The following is a 22,249-nucleotide window of genomic DNA, read 5'->3' on the forward strand; positions in this document are numbered from 1 at the left end:
TTGCATGTTGCTGTGATGCTGGAGTCTATGCCCTTGATATTTCAGATACCAACAGGGTCACCCCTCATGCACAGGTTCCACTGGAGCTCTAGACCAGGAAGTAGGACTGGCCATCTGCTTCTGAAATAATGGGCCCTGGGAAGCCCTGTGAATAGGAGTGGAGCATTGAGAAGAGGCTCTCAGCCTGGTGGTTGATGTTGTTAGGTGCTGCCGAGTTGACCATGACTAAGAGGGACCCTTTGAACAACAGATCTGAACCGAACCCTATCCTGTGCCACCTTCAAGATCTTCAAGTCCATTGTCACACTTAGTCCACCTTGTTGAGGTTTTTCCTCTCTTGCTCAGACCCTTCCCCTTTCCCAACATTTTTCCAAGGACAGCCTCCTGGTGACAATATGCCCAAAGTATATGAGTTGAGGTTTCACCATCCTTGCTCCGGAGTATCCTGTTTGTAGTTCCTTTAAGACAGACTTTTTTTTTTTAAATTGGTAGTCAATGAGATATTCATCCCTCTTTTGCAACTTCACAGCTCAAAAGCATCGATCCCTCTGCTGGACTTTTACATGAAAAAGATTGTGGTTTGGGTCAGACACACCTTTGTCTTTAAACTGACATCATTGCTCTTTAGCACTTTGGAGAGGTCCTTGACAGCAGATTTTCTTCATGCAGTGTGTCTTTTGATTTCTTGACTGCTGCTACCATGATAGTGAGCACTGGTGGCTTAGTGGTAAGGAGTTGTGCTGCCAGCTCAAAGACATGCAGTTTGAATCCACCAGTTGCTCTGCAAGAGATAGATTAACAGTCTCCTTTCATGTGGTGTATTGCCTCTTTATACCCACTGGAAGGTCACCTTTGAGTCACTTCTGAGTCAACAGTCCTTAAAAGCAACAAGAATAAGCTTGTTGGTTGGTGATCCAAGTAGAAGGGAAGTATTGGAAATTTCAGCCTTTCTTTTATCACAATATTGCTTATTGGCCTAGTGGTGAGGCCTTCAGAAAGCCTGTGAATAACTGGAGATCTTGGGTTAAAAGGCACTTAAGAAGTGGCAATGGGTTTAAGCACAGAAGAGACTGTGAAAGAGGTGCAAGATTGAGTAAGATTTCTTATACTGTACATAGGGTCACTGTGTGTTGCAACTGACTCTGCCATCTAACAACATATAGTTGAGGTGATTATATGCTTTTGTCAAAATTTGCAGATTATACCCTTAAATTTGGTGCATTATTGTGCATAAAATAAAGCTGACAAACAAGAAAAAAAACCCCTAAAATCATACAGAAAATCCCTAAAATAAAGCCCTTAGTTTTCCAGTTGAGTAATTAAATTATTTCTTTTTTTCAGAACCAAGAATCAATTTGTAAACACAGTCAACAAGCGTTTATTGAGCACTTTTTTTTTTTAATTGGGAAAAAAACATACTGGGGGTACAAGGAGGTGAGGGTTGGGGGCAGAGGGGTGAGGATGGGCAGGGATGCAGTTGCAGAGCTGCAGAAATTGGTTGGTGTTGAGCACTTCTTATAGGCAAAGCAATAGTCTAGGTGTCAGATACAGTACTGACAAAAACAACAGTAGTCAGACCTGATGGAGTAGGACTACTTCAAAACAAAGAATATACTTGCATGTGGAGTCACAAAATGAGTGCGTTAGTATAAGATGATAACAGGGAGAGATGCTTGGTGAGGTGGTGGAGACGAGAAATTTAGCGTGAGTTTTAAGTTGTATATACATCTGTTCTATGAGGTCTCTCTAAGTTTTATTTTGTTGGTGTTTTGAGATGGTATATAGCAAAATAGACATCAGTTCAACAATTTCTACATGTACAGTTTGTTGTTGTTAAGTGCCATCGAGTTGCCTGCAAATCTTGGTGGCCCTATGTTCAATAGCGCTGAACCCTGTCCTATCCTGAGCCAATCTTACTATCTCTGACACACTTACCCCCATTACCCTAGTTACTGTGTCAGCCCATCTCATCCTCTCCTGCACTGTCCTTCTGCCTTTTCAAGCATGTGTCCTTCTCCAAGGACTGGTTCCTCCTGGCAATGTGCCCAAAGTATGTGAGACAGAGCTTCAAAATCCTTATCTCCAAGGCGCAGCTTTGTTTTACCCTCTGTGAAAGATCTGCTTGTTCTCTTGGCAGTCGATGATATGTATGTTCACTACTCTTCCCTTCCACAACTCAAAAGCATCAATTCTCCTTCTTTCATCCTTAGTCATTGTCCAGCTCTCTGATATATAGCAAGCAAAGAGTATGGCTTGAATCAGGCACACCTTAGTCTTGAGACTGACATGATTGCTCTTCAGCACACTGGGGAGGTCCCTGACCCAGTAAATTTTCCCCAATGCAATTCGTCTCTTTATTTCCTGACTGCTGGTGCCATGAGTGTTGATTGTGGAAACAAGCGAGCTGAAGTTGTTAACAATCTCAGTCTCTTCTCTAGCTATCATGATGCTGCCACTTGGCCCAGTGGTGAGGATCTTCATTTTCTTGATGTTGAGCCTTAGTCCGTATTGAAGACTGTAATCCTAGAGACTCTGATTTCATGCTTCGAGTTACCCAACAAGTCTTACCCTCCTTTTCTGAACTTTCTTCACAAGGCAGTTCTTCTGATCACGGCAAAGGAGCTGTTGTTCCCAGAGACAATTCCGTATTCTACTCCTATCTATGACTCTCCTGAATAATGACCCAATGACTGAGGTAATGGGGGCAGGTGTGTCAGAGACAGTGAGATTGGCAGTAGGGCAGATTTCAGAGCTATTGTTCATAGAGTGGCCATGAGTCATTGTAGACTCAACTGCACATTACAACAATGCCTTAGCTGGCCTGTTACAAACCTGTAAGTCCTCAGGCACTAGCCAGTCAAGTGGGAGGCAGAAGAGAATCACTCATCACTATACGGCAAGGGATCTGGGATGTGCCATCAAATGATGGCAGAGCTATGACTTCTCAAGGAAGGAGAGCAAGACCTTCAGCTGGGTGGACTGACATAGTGACGGCAGCCGTGGGCTCGAGTGTGTCAGGGATGATGAGGGTGTGTCATAGGATAGGCCAGGGTTCATTTAGATCTGTCGTTCATCAGGTCTCTATGGGTCATACTCAATTAGAGGACACGTAACAGTAACAAGAGACTTGCGAACCAAAACCCAGATCCAGTGTGGTGGTTGTACACAAGCAAAGCATCAAAGCATCAGCTTCTCTTGTATGTGGTTGTTTCCACACCACCACATTTTTTTAAAACATACACAGTCCCTCTACATCTGAAGGTCCAAATGACAGGCCAAGTGGCATGACCTTGGTTCTAGTAAGCCCTCTTGCTTGACCATAGGCAAGACACCACATTCACCTGGCCAGGGAAGGAATTGGCATCCACCCAGGTGCCAGATGGACGCTTTTACAGACCTCAAGGGAAGTGTGCCTTTGACTCTGGACTCTTAAATCTGGTGCCCACTTAACTCCAGGTGCTCTGGCAGTCCTTCCAGGAGACCCCTCAGGTACCTCTCGAGAAGGTGGGCAGGGTGACCCCGCCCACTCCGCCCCGCCCACAAACTTGGCTCCACCCACATGGGGGTCCTACGCGGCTGCCAGCTGGGGCGGGGCCTCGTTCTGGGAAGTTGGTTGGCTGCGAGCGGGGGGCGGGCCCTGCGGGGCGGGGCCTGCGGCGGGCGGACCGTGGGGCGCACGTTTGGGGAATGGACGCCCCGCTGGCCCTGGGGCGCAGGGGGCGGGGAAAGCGCCCGCGTAGCTGCGTGCCGGCCCCGCCCGGGAGCCGGCGGGAGCGCGGTGCCGCCCCCTGCTCCCCTCCCTCTCTGGGCTGTGCCGGGAACCGAGAGTCTTCCCTGCGCTCCCCGCTCAGCTTCGGGGCGGCAGCCGCCAGAGGAGGAACATGGCGCTCGTGGGCAATGGAGCGGAGCTGGAAGCGGACGAGGTACCGACCGGCGGGATCGCGCGCCGGAACCCGGGGGTCGGTTGAGCCGGGCAGGGGGCTGAGGTCCGGCCCCCTGCACCCTGACCCGGGGGTGCGGGGGGCCGGGAGGAGGGCGAGCGAGGAGGTGCGCCGCGGGCGCGCGCCGGGGTCTGGGGACTGCCGGCCTCGCGCGCGTGGTCGGGGGGTCAGGCTCGAGCGTGCGGAGCGCCCACTGCAGGCCGGGGTGTCGGCGCCCCTCGGACCTCACGTCTGACCCTGGCTCCCGGGACGAGGACACCCGTCTCCACCTGGGATCCTCTGGTCGTGTGCATGTGAAACGCCGGGCCGAGCGGGCAACGGAAGGAGGAGGAGGAGGAAGCCCAAGTATCTGCCGGGGACTCGAACCCAGGAAGGGGCCGCTGCCTTTCTCGCGGGCTGGCCACTTCCCCGGCGGGTCCCGTGGCCGGCGTGGCGGGAGGGAAGGCGCCCGGGCGCGAGTGCGAGTGACTAACCACTTCCTCCCGCGGCGGGCGGACCTGTTGATCTACCGGCTGCGCCTGCAGACTTGGCACCTCGGGGAGCGCGCTCCTGCGCTGCGAGCCCAGGGCCGCCGCCGCTGCCATTTCCCTCCTCCTGAAATTTACAAGTCCTTGTTTTGAAGAAGCTTGGTTTCAAGTGATGCAATAGAGGATTATGTGGATGGAGGAGGCGGGTTACAATTCCCATCTCTCTCTTAGTGTCAGGAAACTCCTGACGATGAATACCACTCTTGAAATGTGAGTCTCCAAATAGGAACAAGACAGAAACCACTAGGGCTCGGGCACGGCAGCTGCTTCAGAGCTTTTACAGTTGCCCTTTGCAATGAGGGAAGACCAGGGACGGATGAATGCGTGTTCAGTTGCATGTAGTATTGTTGAAATTTTCAAACTGTATGTAAGGACCGATGATGAAATAGCATATTTCTTTCTGTTTCTGCTGGCAACGACCTTTATTTATTCATAGCTTTAGGCTGTCTTTTTGGCATGACCTGGAGCCAGCCCTCTCTCCAGCCTTAGCTTGTACTTCTCTGTCATCACAGTTGTAGCATTTTCACTGTGCTTTGATCATACTTCTACCAAAGTTTTTATGACTCTCTGCTGCGTGTGAAAGGGGGAAAAACACCAGTGTAGTGCAGAACCCCTCGGTGCTGTGCAAGAAAGGCCTGACAGTGTGCTGTCGTCAAGGTTGCAGTCAAGAAAACTCTGGAGTAGTTTACATTTGACCCAGATGATCCTTGTAAATCAGAATCCACTAGTTGGCAATGGGTGTTAAGCTCTTGACTAATGAAAAACTGAAGATCCATATTCTTGATGGATGCAGTTCATCCAAGGGCAGGGTTCACATCTGTGGTATAGAGGGTCGCTGTGAGTCATGCTCCACTCGAAGGTTTCTGATCCCTAGGACTGTTCAAATTATTGTCTAGACCAAGACGTTGTTGAGAGAAAAGGGGTTATGTTCATAATGAGAGAACAGCAGCATGTTGGTTTAAGCATTGGGCCTCGATTTGAAGGGTGGTTGATTTGAATCCAACAGAAGCATCATATGAGAAAGATGAGAGGGTGTTTTTTTGTATAGATTTACAGCCTTGGAAACCTTACTGGGGAGTTTTGCTGTATTCTACAGTGTCCTTAGAAGTCACAATCAACTCCACAGCAGTGGGTGGTTAGTAATTAACACTAAGTATACACTAGGACTGTTGTGGGCTTAGTGCAACTATAACCTCACACACGTTGGGTGCATTGTCATCAGGGGCCAGTCCTTAGGAAACACATTATGCTGGGAAATGTAGGGGGTCAGAGAAAGAGAGAAAGACCCTCCGTGAGGTAGATTGACACAGTGGGCACCAGGGGGATGGAGATCTTGAGAATACTGTAGGGAAGGGCAAGGTTCTGATCTGTTTTTCAGAGGGTTGTTAGGAATAGAAGTTAATGCACCTAACAACAATAACAGCTGTGCCCACACTGCCCGAGAACAGCTACTGTGTGGGGATGCATTGGCTGGGAAACAGAGCTCTCGTTCTCTGGGAGAAACTGTATTTTAGAGTAGCGGGGAGTCCATCATGCGGACATTTGCTACATAAATATTTGAATAAATAAATGCAGAAAAGAGGTTGCTTAATAGCTTTCAGCTTTGGCCATAGCTTTCCTTTGTTTAACTCATAAGTGTTAAGTACTTGTTACGGGTTAGGAACTGTACTAGACCCGAGAGTCCATTGATGAATCGAATACCAGACCAGTTTTTTTTTGTTCTTGCTGTTTTAATTGTTGGTATAAATTTAGCTACTCTGCTCAGACCTGGCAAATGCATTAGGAAGAGAAGACACAGCTTTGGTTTTCTAGGCTTCCCAGCCTGTGTTAACAGGGATGATATGTGTATGTTTCTCAGAACTCCAGAAAAGAGCCAAGGCAAGTAAGCTAGTGGGAGGTTCAGCACGGAGACTATGTATCCTTGACCTACTCATCTCAAGTCCTTAACTTTGCATGGACTGAATCACTCCTAAGTATACAAGACTCTGCACTTCAGTTTTACAGATTATGTGAAAGAAAAGGTTTTATGTCAAATGGGAAGCTTTTTAAACACTTGAGAATTTTGTTGTCTTTGTGGCCATTGTTTGAAATTGTGTGGACACAGCAGAGCACATAGTGCTGTTGTGGGAGAAGTGCTAGGCTGGGCATAAGATGAACTTGGCTTCTGGCTCTGTCACTGACTTGCCCCATAGCCGTCCATTCATTCATGAGTGCAGACATCTGACTGCGTGCCAGCCAACAGATGCAAGCCAACCAGACGGACAAGATCCTTGTCCCCGGCCGGTGACAGTGATTGAGCAAGTCTCTCCTCTGAAGGCTGTTTCAGTTTCCTCATCTGGAAAGGTTGGTGGGGCCCTATGAGCCCTCAGTGTTTCTTCTAGTTCCAAATATGTAGGCTTTTTTTTTTTTTAAAGGGAGCTGGAGAAAAGTACTGAATATCCTATGGACTGCTAAAAGAACAGCAGATATATCTTGGAGAAAGTGCACCCAGCATGTTCCTTGGAGGCAAGAATGACAGAACTTTGTCTAACATCATGTTTTTTAGTCACATCATGTTGCTAGGAGAGGCTGTTTCTAGGAAAGGGACATCATGCTTGGCAAGGTGGAGGGTCAGCGAAAGGATCTTCCAGACCCTGAATTGACACAGGGATTACAGCAGTGGACTCACGTATGGTGGAGCTGATGAGGATGGCGTAGGGGAGGACACAGGTCATGTCTGTTCATAGGGGCCCCACTACCTCCACTGCTGTGGGGGAAGGGCTAATAATATGGGAATCACTTCTTTCTTTTTTTTTTATTATTTTTTATTATTTTGTGTGCGTGTACCGTCAAATCAGATCTGACTGGTACGGGAGGATATTGCGCCTCCTTCTCTGGCAGAGCATCTGGTGGATTCAAACCGTGTTCCTCTGGGATTGCAGTGCAGCTTCTTGCCACTAGGCCACCAGAGCTCCCCTAAGGGAATCACTTCTTTCAAAGTGCCTGAGTGGATAAACGGACAGCTATTTGGCAAAGTGTTTTCTTAGGTAAATAGATTTCTTATTCTCTTTCTTTTAAGGTAGAGTGGGGATCAAATGTAGAAACAAAGGGTTTAGGACTCACTTTTTCAGTGGGAGCAAAGATTGGTTCTGAGGGGCCAGAAAACTTTAGATATTAATGATTTGTGATCCTCCTAAAAGTAAATCATGAAAGTGTTGCCTTACCATTTAAATGTCATACTAGATTGTCTTGTGAATTCCATGAGCAGGGTTGACCTTGGGCTCATAGAAGATGCGCAGAATGTACACCGGGTCAGTTCCTCAGACCTGCGGTGGAGAGGTGGCTGTGATTAGAGAACCTTTAAGAATTAGTTTTGTTCTTGTTGTTGAAAGTGTACAGAGCAGAACATGTAAACTGAGCACTTAGTGTGGGTACAGCTGAGTGCAGTCCCTGCTTTCTCGCATTCTGGGGGCCTCCTCACCCCTCCTTTATGAGTTCTTCCTGCTTCACTAACATTGGCTCAGATTCCCCCTGGGTTGTGAATTGTCACTGTCAGTTTTCTCCCATCCAGATAGATCTTAAAAGAGCATACTGTTCAAAGCAGGCATTCATTACTAGCTAAACTAAGCTATTATTTGGTTTTGAAAGCTTCAGTGAATATTTTTGTTCTAAAGATTGTCTCCGGGTGATATTTTTGGGGTATTTTGGTGATATTTTTTGATATTTTATCTAGCCGCCTGGCTCTGGAAATTCTAGATCCCATGAAAATTTGAAATTGTGGAACTTTTTCTTAATGTTTCTTGAAGTTATATTTCCATTGTTGACCTCTGCATATTTACCGGCTTTCACTGGCAGACTGGTACGTTTTGCATATTTGACCCTCAAGGATTGTTTGGAGGGCTTGAACTTTGTGAATTACATGCAAGTAGTTTCTATTTTATTATTCTACTATAGTCAGTTTATCAGTAGTTATGTCTAATGCTGAAAAGAGAATATGTCAGTAATATATGTATTAAAGTCTAGCAGCTAGTAAAAAGTATTATTTAAAAAATATGCAACAAAAGTTAATGTCACTAAAGATATCTTTTAATGAAAGACTCTTTTCATTTGTTTTACTTTTGCTGGAAAAAAAATGGCAGCTTTGATAATTTGATAAGCCAGTTACTTACTGTGTGAGGTGTTAATTACCACTCATGTTTACCCTCTGTGTGTCAGCGTCAAACTTTGCTCCATTGAGAACCCAGGGCTGATATTTTCTGGAAGTAGGTTACCAGCTCTTTCTTCTAAGGCTTCTCTTGATGGACTTGAACCTTCAATCTTCAGTTAATAAATAAGAATATTAATTGTTTGTACCACCTAGGAACGCCAAAAACTTTCCTGTGGGGTGGTGGGTGGGTGACGGGAATTGATAAAAAAAAAACAAACCGTTGGAGATTTAGTATTGTTGAAAGATCAACACTGTCCCAAGACCAGTAGCCTTCTTTATAGACATTGAAAGACCAGTCCTTGGGTTTATGTGGAATGACAAGAAGCTCCATCAAGCTAAGGTAGTTTGAAAGAAAAGAACGGAGTAAGAGAATGCACATTTCCTAATTTTAAAATAAATTATATAGCTACAATAATCAAACCACTCACTACTAGCATAACAATAGACACATGAACTAATGGAATAGAATTGACAGTTAAGGAAGAAACACACACATTTGTGGTTCTTTACAAGGGTGTTAAGACCATCCAGTGGGTGAAAGAGTCTTCAGTAAATGGTACCGACAAAATTGGATTTCCACATGCAGAGCAATGAAACAGAATCCATCCTTTCTCTTTTTAAATGATTGATAAAAAAATAAATGAAACTGTATTAAGGACCTAAATGTGTTATGTGTTAACTGAAAGCACAACCAGACCTACTTACCTCTCAAGAGTGGATTATCAAAGATAATAACGAAAGCACGAATAGCAACAGACAGAACAAATAGATGTGACGTCATGAAAATGAAAAGCATCATGAAAGAACTTAGCCAAGTAAGTGAAAAAACAAGCTATCAACTGGGAGAATATATGACAAGAATTTAATAACAAAAACCATATATTACAGTTTTGACAGTTTGACATCAGAAAGACTAGTAACTCATAAAATCATAAAATGGGCAGAGGATTTGAAATGTTTTTCCAAAGACAACTTTCAAATGGCCACCAAACACATGAAAAGATCTTTAGCTATCAAAGAGATGTGGATAAAAATCACAATAAGAAACCATGTACTCCCACTAGAATGGCTTAAATTCAGATGAACAAGTAAGAAAATGAAAAATGTTGTCAAGGATGTGGGGACATTGGAACCCTTACCTCTTGCTGATGGGAATATAACTGGCACAGCTGTTGTATTAAACAGTGTGGGAGTACCTCAGGGAATGGAAGCATGAACTGCCCGATGGCCCAGCAATTCCATTCCTAGATACACATCCACAAGACTTGGAAGCAGAGGTGCACAGAGAGCCTTATATACCAGTACTTGCTGCAGTTGTAGCTTGTGGGCACAAGATAGAAACAGCCTGTCTGCCTATCAGTGGATGAATGGATAAACAAAATTTGGTGTATATATAAAATACCATACTGCTCATCTAATAGGAAAAAGAAAGTCTTGATACATGTTACCATATGAATACAGCTTTATGATACTATACTGAGTAATATTTTAAAAAAAAGTTACCATGCTGAGTAAAATAAGTAGATTACAAAACTACAAATAACCTCGCTCATAGGAAAAGGCAGGAGTAAACAAACGTATAAAGAACAAACTGATATTAGGTTCTCCTAGCTTTCTGTGGTAGAGATGGAGGGAAGAAAAAGTTAATAGTGATGAAAAATCACATTGCTAAAGGGTAGGATTGTACAGTTGATTTTTATCATTGCTGTTACATTGTATACCTGTAAAATGTTAATTGACAAAAGTTATAGCTGTATTTTCTACAGTGACACAGGAAGAAAGACTATCCACTGAAGCCAAACACCTCATAGCATTTGGTTTCGTGGTGTGGAGGTTTAGGGTCATGACTTTATAGGCCATCCTTGTTAATTGGCCTAATGATGCATTTAGTGTCTCTGTTGTAGTTTCATGGGTAATGGCTGGAGGCCATCCAAAGCATGATTGGTCTCCATTCACCTGGAACTGCAGAGGAAGGAAGAGTCAGGAGTGAAAGGAGGATATGGAACCTGTGGCTAATTGAGTCCATTAACAGTTGCAGCCAGAAAACCCGGGTGATGGTCCAGCTACTAACTGAACAATTCAGTCAAAGGCTTCATGAAAGTATCCTGATTAACAAGGCTTCATGAAAGTATCCTGATTAACATGGTGAAAATACAGAAGAGAATTTCAAATTCTTGTGAATTCTGAAGTTTCTGGAGCTGTCCCTATACAAAGTCCCCCACTGTGGAGTGAATTCTGACTTCCTGCTATCCTCCTTCAGGTTTCTGATGATGTAAATATTTGTGTGAGGAGATTGCTCATCTTCCTCCCGAGGAGAAGTTGGTGTATTTGAACTATCACCCTGCAGCTAGCAGCCCAGCGTGATATGTACTGGACCACCAGGGCTTCTTTTCTGGAGGCATGTAGATAAAACCACAAAAAACTGTTGCTCCGAGATCATCTTAAAACTTTAAACCAAAGACATTTCTTGATTTCATTTTAAGTCATCTTAGGTCAAAATTGGGAAAGGCATACACCATGTGTGTGTCCTATCTCCATACCTTTTCAACCAGTATGCAAAAGAGATTATCCAAGAGGCTGGGCTCTACGAGGAGAAGTGTGGTGTCAGGATTGGTGTAAGATCTATTAACAGTCTGCATTATGCAGATGACACAACCCTGCTTGCTGAAACTGAGGAGGACCTGAAATTCTTGCTTCAGAGGGTCAAGGACTGCAGACTTCAGTATGAATTGAAGCTCAATGTCAAGAAGACAAAGATTCTCACCACTGGACCAATTGGCAGCATCAGGATGGATGGTGAAGAGATTGAGATTGTTAGCAACTTTAGTCTGCTTGGCTCCACGGTCAACACTCTTGGCACCAGTAGCCAGGAAATCAAAAAACGTATTGCAATGGGAAAGTCTGCTCTTAAGGACCTCTCTAAAGTACTCAAGAGCAACGGTGTCTCTCTGGAGACTAAGGTGCATCTGATAACAGGCCATGGTCTTTGCAATCGCTTGTTATGCATCAGAGAGTTGGACAGTGACTAGGGAGGATAGAAGGAGAATTGATGCCTTTGAGCTGTGGTGCTGGAGAAGAGTATTGAATATACCCTGGACTGCCAAGAAAACAAACAGATTCATCCTGGAAAGGGTTAAACCAGGCTGTTCCTTGGAGGCAAGGATTCTGAGGCTTCGTCTGACATACTTTGGACATGTTGTAAGGAGGGAGAGGTCCTTGGAGAGGGACATCATGCTTGGGAAGGTGGAGGGACGGCGCAGAAGGGGAAGACCCTCTATGAGTTGGATCGATTCAGTGACTGGGGTAATCGGGATGGGTGTGTCAAAGGCAGTGAGATTAGGGTTTAGGGCTGTTGTACATAGGGTTGCTATGAGTCTCAAGCGACTCGACGGCACATAACAACAACAGTAGTACAGAGTGTTGCTTTATGGTCTTTTAAGAACTATCTGTATGGGATCAAAATGACAACAGCTTTTATAGGAACCTTCATGAAGAGGAAGGCAGCGAAATTAGTGATAATGGCAAACAACTCAGAAAAGGAGAGTGAGAACCTTACATAGCTCAGGGATGTAATTAATCGCTGTCACTAACTGGTACATGGAGGCACTGTTGAATTGCTGTATTTTTTGCTTTGTATCCTCTCAACAACAACAACATAAATGATGTTAAAAAAAGAAACCATTGAAAAACACTGATTAGGGAAGGTGGGGGTGGGGAAGCAGCTCCCTTTTAAGGCTTGCTTTTTTTGGGGCCCTGATTTCATTCCAATTCTTATTTAGAAAGTTCCCCCTCTGGGAGTCGCCATAAAATTGATTGCCACATTTTCTTGGAATCAAATTCATTCTTTCATCCCCCAAATACATACATTGTATGTATTGACCAATCTTTGCATGTTGGAAACACTACACACTAAAATGACACATAGTGATTGTCCTGGAGAAGTAGTGAAAAGGGAGACACAGATACACAGTTAACTGTTTAAGCCTATATTTGATACAGTGACTGCAGAGACACAGATACACAGTTAACTAGTTAAGTCTGTATTTGATACAGTGATTGCAACAGTAGGCTTGAGGTTGTGTGCTTCATCTTGATGACAAGGTGAGGTTCTGATCTGTTGTTCAGAGGGTGGTAGTGGACCTGAAGCCTCCTACCACCTCCAGCCCACCGCCACCAACAGTGACTTGGAGCTGGGCAAGCCTTAGATATAGGTACTGTTAGGGATTTTACTTGTACCCTAAAATCGTTGTTGTTATCTGTCGTTGAGTCAGAACTGACTTATAGTTGACCCTCCAGTGAATTTTCAGAGACTATAAATGACACACAAGGAGATTGTCTATCTTACTCCCAAGGAGCAGCTGGTAGGTTTTGAACTCCAAACCTTTAGGTTGGCCACACTCCTCTTTACCACTTAAGGGCCTCAGAGCTTCCAGAACATGTGTTGTAAATCCTCACTTCCATGCCTGCAGTTATAATCCCATTTGGGAATGAGTTATCTTTCTTATATTAAGGATTCTAAAAAACAGGATTCTAAAACCTCATAGCTGACCCTCCAGCAGGTTTTGGGAACCTGTGAAAAATTGCTTTCCTTTCTCATTTTGAACCACCGGTGGATTCGAACCACCAGAGAGCTGTGACTTGGGTCAGGAGTGGCCCTCCGTATGGTCTAGGCCACTAGAGTTCTCTGATACAAGATTGTTCTGCTGTTGTTGTTAGGTGCTGTCCAGTCCACGATGACTTTGGCCCAGTGAATAGCAGATCTGCCCGCGCCCTGTCCTGCACCCTCACCCTCCTCGTGATTTCTGTCATGCTCAGGCCTGTTGTCAGCCTGTCTTATTGAAGGTTCTTCCTCTTTCCCTGGCCCCTTCAACTTTATGCCATTTTTCCAAGGACAGGCCCCTCTTGACAACATGTCCAAAGTATGTGCGATGAAGTTGAGCCAGCCTTGCCTTTGAGCACAGGTCTGAGCATGAGGCAGCAGGAACGGCAGACTATTACAGCAGTTAATGTGAGCAGTAGATTGACAGCGAGTTTGGTGGAAAAGGGTGGATTTGAGGACCTCTCAGAGGACTTGACTTGGTGTCTTGCTGTCTTGCTTCCTAGCATGAAGGTCGGCCATGGAGGGGCGTGGGGGAGGCAGGAGAGGCTGGGCTCCTGTGACGGGTAGGGGTGTGGTGGTGAGATGCGGTTCACTCCTGCCTCCTTCAGGTGGGTGTGGGGGTGGGGAAAGAAGACCTGGAGAGTAAACTAACCCTTGTTGGGGACTTAACTGAGAAGAGTTATTCTTAAATATGTATGTGACTGTTTTAGTCACTTGTTTGTGAATGGTAATGTGGATTAGAGGGAGGAAACCCCAGCATGAGTTTCCCAGCGGCCTCAGGACCAGCTCAGGTTCACACACAGGGAGTTTTCTAGGAAATATTCAATTTGTAATCTCTTTTGAAATCCATTCTTTGTCAGGGAGGTGCCCCGTTGTGCACTCATGTCTTTCTTCCTTCCAGTCTGTAACCTCTTAACTTTCCTAGGCAGTTATCTGTCCCTTCTTCCTTGTTAGCAGCTGGCCTCCTTATCTGCCCTCCCTGGTGTGACTGATTACCTGGCCCTTGAATGATGTGAGTTGTGTAAGGCTCCTCACCTCCTTCTGGCTGGCAGGTGACAGCCTGGCGCCTTAATCCCAGGTGTCTCAGTGGACGACCAGATGTTTCAGAGGGTCCTGTATCAGGAGGCACTGTGTATCACTGTGTATCATTTCCCACAGATAGGTCACAAGGACTCCTAAGGCACTTGCGAGGCTTCCTGGGGACAAGCTTCCCAGTGTCCACCCCCCTGGACATCAGATCTGTCAGAACTGGCTTCTTCCACACCTCATTTCCCGTCTGTGCTTGGCCAGTGGCATCCTGAGTAAATAAAAGGGGGGCTGAGTAAGAGGTGGGAAGTGGCAGCTTTGGATGAGAAATGATTTTGACGCTTTCAGGCCATAGGGCACGAATGTGCGCACAGACAGACATCTCTGGCCTAGCGTGTGGCATGAGTCCAAAGCCTCAGGTGCACAGTGCTCTCAGGAGGAGAGGACTTTCCGCCCAGTCGTCAGCCAGCCAGGATGTCACAGGCAGGGAGGGCCTGGCTGCAGTGTCTCCTGACTTGGTTTGCAGACCTGGGCTTTACTGATTGGCTGCGTGACATGGAGCAAGTCCTTTAACCCTGCTGGTCCTTGGTTCCCTGGCAGGTGACATGAAAGGATAGAAACTGATGCCCCTCTGTGTCATCTGCTCCAGTTGACATCTGTGATGTGTAGGGTGACATTTTATCTGGCTGTGGGGGTGGAACTGCAGCAGGCAGAGGGGTGAGGGCACACTCAGGCGTGGAAGGAGAGTGACGAAGGCCGGCTGGGCCGCAGCCGAGGGTGTTTGGGAGTGGAATGTGCATATTCCACCTGGATTTTGAAAGGCCTTCAGTGCCTGACTGAGGAGTTTGGATGTGTATGGGACTTTATCTTTTTTTATCCAGTGGGAAGACATGTCCCCCCTCTACTGTGCCTGGTGAATGTTTATGTTTTTCTCTTTGAATTTTTTTGGGAAGAAGGCAGCAATGACAATCTGCTGGCTTTGGTTTCACTTTGCCCTTTTCCAACCCTGTTCTTGAAGTACAGTAGTGAGTGGTGACTGGCCTTGTGGGAGCAGATGAGGTCAGGCACGCCTGGGCAGTTCCACAGGCCCGTTTCATCACGTAGGCTCTCACGCTGGGCTCACCTTGACCCAGGACTGAGTTGGCCCAGCGCCCGGCGCTCTCAGGACCAGGCCCACGTTTGGAGGGTGTGCTGCGCTCCTTTGCTCCCTCACCATAGGCCATTTTGTCCTGATGCCCTAGGGTTCCTTTTGCCAGTAGTCTTGCCCCCTGTTTAAAGGAAACACACCTTGGCTGCTCAGATTCTCAGGCCAAAGGGGATTGAAGTTTGTGAGAAGGCTGATGAGAGAGGTGAGGGTGGAAGGAAGGGAAGAGTCCTGAGACAATGGGAACAGGCCTGACTTGAACCTTTTTCCAGAAGCTGTGCCATGTCATCACCTGTGCAGAGCCATCCAGTCCTTGTTTGCCTAGAGCAGTGACCTCTGCCGCCATACAAGAGCCAGACCCCTGAGGGAGCAGGGGCCAGTCAGCAGAGGGTAAACCCAGGTGCCCTGTTTGCTGCTGTGACCTTGGGCAGGGATTTCCCTCCTCTCACTGTCTTGATAATAAACCAAAACCAGACCTCTTGCTATTGTTGAGTTGATTCAGCTCATAGGACGGAGCCCTTCACCAACTCCATAGGACACAACAGGACATGCTTTTGGGTTTCTAAAGCTGTAATCTTTACAGAAGCAGATTTCTCCTGTGCAGTGGCTGGTGAGTTCCAGTCACTGACCACAGTGCACCAGGGCTTCTTGGCTGTGGGTGATCCCTCCCGCCCCACCGTTGAATAGGCTCTGCCTCTGTGCTGATCCTCTGTTGGGTTCCTGAGGCTGTAAACTGCACAGGAGGACACTGCCCCTCTTCCTCTCTCAGAGCTGCGGTGGATTCAAACCACCAGAGAAGCATGGCCTCTGTGTTACAACTCCTACAGATCATGCCACCAGAGCTCTCTGGGTGTGGTGACACCACCCTCCAGTGATGAGGAGGAAGTAAGATTGTATTTTCAAGGACTGACACATACCCACTGTCACTGAGTCAGTTGGGACTCCTGGTGACCTGCCATCCGTCAGGTTTGTGAAGCTGTAAGTCTCTCCCACGGAGTCACTGGTAGATATGAACTGTTGACCTTTTTGCAAGCCAACATATGACACTGTGACACAAAGAAGTTCTCCTAAAAGGATGTCTATGACCTTGGCTAGTATTTATCTCTCAAAGCCTCAGTTTCTTCTTTAAAAGGCAGTTTGTAGAATCTACTTCACAAGGTTATTTTATAGATTAAAGGGCTATAAGAGACTTTAGGATACAGGGCTCAAATGTTGGCTGTGGATACTGTTAATAATTGACTTCTGCGTCTGTTGCCATGGTTACAGCATAAAAGTAAAAACCAAACTCATTGCTATTGAGTTTCATGGCAAAGTGCTGGCCTTTGGTTAAGTAGCTCAGTACTTAGCCTCCTACACCACCAAGGTGAATGCCATAGAAGAATTGGCCTGATGAAAACGAACCTGTCCGAGGTTCTGGCAGGCTCCATCTGGTCTGGGGAGTTTCTTAAGGATTTGTTACTGTTAGGTGCTGTTGAGCTGACTCTGTGGGTGACCCTGCACACACAGATCGGAACTTTGCCCAAACCTGCACCCCTGAGTACAGCTGGGTAAATCCTGCAAATATACGGTCTTCACATCTTTTCTTCCCTGGAGAGAGGCAAACACCACAAAGGAGAACAGTAAACACGGTCTCAACAGGCCATACGGGGGAAGATGGCCATCTGCTCTAGCTCCAGTTTCACCTGAACGGTGCTAATATTTGTCAGTGAAGAAATTGACAGTCAGCAATATTTTAAAAATGATGCACTTAAATGATTATGTGATCTCTGCTTTCCCCACATTTTGCTGTGCAATGCCCCCTTTCAGCTGGCAACTGCCATGACGTCTGAACTGTGTGCTATCCTGTACCCGTCCTCACAATACCGGACCCACTCAAGCCCATTGCTTCAATCACTTTGCCAGTCCACATGCTTGAGGGTGTTTCTCTCCTTTGCCATCCTTTCACCATTCTAAGCATAATGTCCCTCTCCAAGGAACAGCCTCTCTTAGCAACATGCCCAAAGTAAATGAGACAAAACTTTTATCATCTTCGCCTCCAGGGAGCACTCTGGCTGCACCTTCTCCAAGACAGACCAGTTTGTTCTTTTGGCAGTCCATGGGATCTTCAGTACTCTTTCCCAAGACAGATAAAGAGCAAGCACTTTAATGCGCTGTAGATGATGAGGACCCAGGTTAGAGGTTCCCATGGTTTAATGTGCACAAGGATTACCTGGTTACCAGAGGGAAGACTTGTTAAGATGTCGATTCCTGGTTCCTTAGGTCTTGGATGGTTCCAGGATCTGGCATTTCGAGTAATGATCATTTAGCACCAGCCATTCTGAATAAGTGCTCCATTTCCCATGCTTTCCCCCCCAACATTTTAGTCACTCTTTTAAAAACGTTTTTATATGCCCATCCTTCTCCTGGCCAATTCCTTGTCATCCTCATTCTGCAAGCCCTTCCTCATACAGCTGGTTTATGGCAAAGCTGTTGTTTGTTCTGCTGCCTGTTACAGGGAAAGCCAAGTCTTGGAGATGAATTGGAATGGGGAAAAGCACATGTTTGGTATATACCAGTTTATTATAGGCAGCACGTGGGTATGGGCTTCTCAAATGTATTTCAAGGATGGGAAGTTTTTGATATATTTTTTTCTTTTTTAATATTTGATTGCATTTTTAGCGATGACTTATAGCAGCTTCATTCCCATTCAACAGCTTGTTTCTTGACATTGGTTACAGCTCACACAATCTACAAACATTCTCATTATTTCCAGCCAAGGGACGTTTTGAGAGAGTATTTTTAGGTTAGGTTAGAGATACGGGGAAGGACTCCTGTTTTTTTAGCACTTTTAGCAGGGAAAGGGGGGGTTCTTTTACAAAAAGCAGTATTTATTATACAAGCAAAGGAGTTTGTGCAGCAGACATTTTTAATGGAGTCTCTGTGCTTGGGTCCTTTGCTTTTACTTTATTATTTTTTTGTGTGTGTGCCATCAAATTGGATCCTACTGGTACAGGAGGAAATTGCCTCTCCTTCTCCAGCAGAGCATCTGGTGGTTTTGAACTGTGTACCTTTGGCATTGCAGTGCAGCTTCTTGCCACTAGGCTGCCAGAGCTTTCTGGTTGAGTCCTTTGTCATCAAAGGCATGTGTTAGGATTCCTCACTAGGGGAGCTTTCTCTGGGAGGTCATAGAGTGGGCACTCTTTATGCTTCTGTATGCGTCTGCCTAACCCCTGAAATCACAGAGTTGTTAGTAAAGTTAATGATCATTAGGCAGGTACACCAGGGACTTCATTAATTAGCTGAATCCTGAGCTGTTTATAGAGAGTGTTTTCCTGGGTCTTGTAATAACTTGGAGCTGGTTTTGGAGAAAAAGACTTCGCTATTAAAAAAGGCAGTTTGGTCAGCATTGTCATGTAAAGGGAAAAAGAAAGAAGGGAGACAGGAAAGTTTCTGAACAGAGCAAACAGCAAAGTTCTGTTAAGGTTTATGTTTCTTTCCCATTCATTGCTAGAAGCTAACTGCACCTTGCTTAATTGTTGAAAAAGGTTGTCTTTGAAACAAGGTAAGAGGTCTTATCAATACATAGGAATTTTGTAGTCAGGTGAAACAAAAGTTGACCTGTGAGACCAGGTTCTTTCGCAGGAGATAGGCTTGTGTTTGTTCCAGAGAAGAATTAATTGCTTTCAAATCCTAACATGTTGTGAGGATGTCCTTCTTTCCTGACCTTTTGCTTTCTTCGAGAATGGATCCCATAACTGGGATCATCTGGCCTTTAGTCATTTCATCAACCCTATTCTTTTCTTTAATAATTATTATTATTAATTTTAAAGTTTACAGAGACTTTGGATTTCCATTAATTTATTGTTCCACTTTTCTCCTTTCCCACCCCTCCCCCCAGTTCACTCTTCTCTTTGAAAAATAAAAGAAAAATTCTTTCATTATTATACAATCCCTCCCCCCAAGTCCACTCCACTGTGTAGCCTTCATTCTGGACTCCTGTCATGACAGTAATACCTAATCATATATCCCTTTTTTTTGGTTTTTTATTATTAAATTTTATTAGTTTTAATGAACATTTACAGAGATTTTGGGTTTTCATTCATTTATTGTTGCATATATCCCTTTTAAACAGTTCTCGCCCACATCTGTTTCAATGCAGTATACATTATTTATCCCCCCTTTTTCAGTCTCCTCCCCAACCCTGATGTCCATCCCATTTTACAACAGTGGCACTATGCAGTATTTGTCCTTTTGTGACTGAGATATTTCACTCAGCGTAATGTCCTCCAGGGTCACCCATTTTGAATAATATGTCATGAGGTCCTTGTTTTTCAGTGCAGCACAGTATTCCATTGTATGAATATACCACAGCTTCTCTAGCCATTTGTTTGTTGATGGGCACTTGGGTTGTTTCCAACTCTTATATTGTGAACAAAGTCGTAATAAACATGGGTGTGCATTGGCCTTATTCTTGAATACGTCAGATCCATTCTGGAGATAGTTTCTAGCTTCAGTTGGAATTGACTCAAGGTCGTATTTTCGTTCTCATGGAATTGTTCACCACACATTGGAAAGTAGCTCAAGCCAGCCCGTGCTTACCTTGCTTTGTTGGACAGTCTGACACTGATCTGTGGTATGTGCTGTTTATCAGTACCCTAATTCAAATACGTCAGCTCTTGAGTTTCCCTGTATTCATTATTTTTTATAACTGTGTAAAGGCAGTTGAAATAGCCTCCAGGTGACATCTTTTATTGAGACTTTAAAGAGTTGTTTTGCAGCTGATTTGCTTGCTTTTGGCTGTTACTTTCATCGGTGTTGGTTGTAGATTTGAGTAAAATCAAATCGTTGGCGACTCCAGTCTTTTCTTCATTGTCATGATTTTGCTTATTGGTTTAGATGTGAGAACTTTTTGTTTTATTCTAAATTTTGCTTCTGTTGTTGAGAGGATACACAGCAAACTGGGTACCAACTCCACAGCCCCTGCATCCACCGTGTAGGGACATGGATTGCGTACCCTGAATTTGACAGCCATTTTTATCTCCTTTTCTGAGTTATTCCTCTATCATTGACATAAACTCGCAGCCTCCTCCAGTTATTATAGAATCTTTTGAATTATTGTCACTTTGATCTCATATTGATGCTTCTTACTACTCAAAACAGTAAGATGAATTCAAGAGATACTTTTGGTGCAAGGTTTTGGTGTCAGGGGCTCATCTCATCTCCTTGGCCCCAGAGAGTTCCACATCCAAGTCAGTTTGAAATTTGTTCTGCATTTTTGTTCCTTTAGTCAGGGTTTTTCTGTGGAGTTTTTGATCTGAATGTTCAGTAGTGTTAGCCAAGTACCATCTAGTTTTTGTCACATCATAAACATTCATGGAGGCGGGTAGCAAGGTATTCTATATTCTCCTCCGATTCTCCTTTGTTGTTCCAGGTTAATAGAGACCAATCGTACCATGGATGACTGCTTGCAAGCTTTTAATGTGCTAGGGATGGTACAGTGAACTTGGAGATAGATGGAAACACTCAACATGTTATTAGACCGATTAACAGGGTTGTCCCATGAAACCATGACCATGGACCTCCAAACTGAGAAACACAATCCCATGAGATGTTTGTTGTACATAAGCAGCCTTTAAAGCTCTTCTCTTTTTCAGTTGTGTAAAAGTACATATGTCATAATCTATTCAGCTTTTTATAGTTGTACAGCTTAGTGACAGCAATTATAATGATTGCCTTTGCAGCTCTGCCCTCAATTAGGGCAGTTTTCCCCATCACCGTTTATCTCCCTCTGTCTCTGGTAAGCACTAATAAACTTTGTATACATTTGCCCTTTTTTGTATTTTTATGTAAATTATCCAGTATTTGTCCTTTTGTGGTTGATTTAATTTACTCAGTATCTTTAGGTTTCATCCATAAGGTAACATGTATCAAGATTTCTTTTCTTACAAGTGAACTACTGGATCACGTGGTAGTTCTGTTTATATTTTTTTTGAGGTTTTACCTCACTGTTTTTCACAGCCTTTGCACCATTTTACATTTCTAGAAGCAATGAGTAAGGGTTCAGATTGCCCCACATCCTTGCCAACATTTGTTATTTTCTGGTTTTGTTTGTTTTTACCTTAGCTTTCCCTGTGGGAGTGAATTAGTGTGTCTCATTAAGGCTTTGATTTGCATCTTTGATAGATAATGACTGAGCATCTTTTAATATATTTAGTGATTATTTAAGTGTCCCTTTTTGGTGAAATACCTATTTAAAATATCTCTTCATATCTATGTGAAATATCTTTTCTTAATTTATGATTAAAAACATTATTTTTAACAAATATGATTAAAAATTAGGTTTTTTATTGTGAGGTTTTCAAAGTTATGTATATAGATCATAGATATATATAGATACATTGTTGTTGTTGACTATGTGGTTTCTGAAGGTAATCTTTTAGTATTTCCATTTTCTTTGGGTAAAGTTTTGAAGAAAAAGAGTTTTAAAATTTTTTTTATTTTATAAAATCTTTTTAATTTTCACTTACAAAATTTACATACATTGTTTTTCAAAGCACATCTTTCCCATTTCCTATGACTCAATGACTAACCCCCCTTCCCCTCCCCCCCACTCTTGCTCACCCCTCTACTCCCAACCTTCCCCTCCCTTGGATCCTCATACACATTCTACAATAATACAGTATTTTTCCTTATGGGACTGATTTAGTTCACTTAGCACAAAGCTCTCCAATCTCTCCCAAGTTAGGTAATAATTTATGAAGTTATTGCTCTTGCGTACTATGTAGTACTCCATCATGTGACTGTACCACAATTTCTCAATCCATTCAATTATGGTTGGACATTTGG

General features: G+C 44.4%; 1 protein-coding gene across 1 annotated transcript in view; it reads left to right on the top strand.

The window, feature by feature from the left end:
- Nucleotides 1-3,687: 3,687 nt before the first annotated feature.
- TTC39B (tetratricopeptide repeat domain 39B) overlaps nucleotides 3,688-22,249 on the top strand; it is a 139,525-nt gene continuing 120,963 nt past the window's right edge. Inside the window, 3 exon segments of the mRNA XM_006903714.1 lie at nucleotides 3,688-3,729; nucleotides 3,731-3,798; nucleotides 3,800-3,923. Coding sequence (XP_006903776.1) covers nucleotides 3,688-3,729; nucleotides 3,731-3,798; nucleotides 3,800-3,923 — 234 coding nt within the window.

This window comes from Elephantulus edwardii, unplaced genomic scaffold (assembly GCF_000299155.1).
Source record: "Elephantulus edwardii isolate Elephantulus edwardi_28Jun2011 unplaced genomic scaffold, EleEdw1.0 scaffold00014, whole genome shotgun sequence".
NCBI classification, from domain to species: Eukaryota; Metazoa; Chordata; class Mammalia; order Macroscelidea; family Macroscelididae; genus Elephantulus; species Elephantulus edwardii.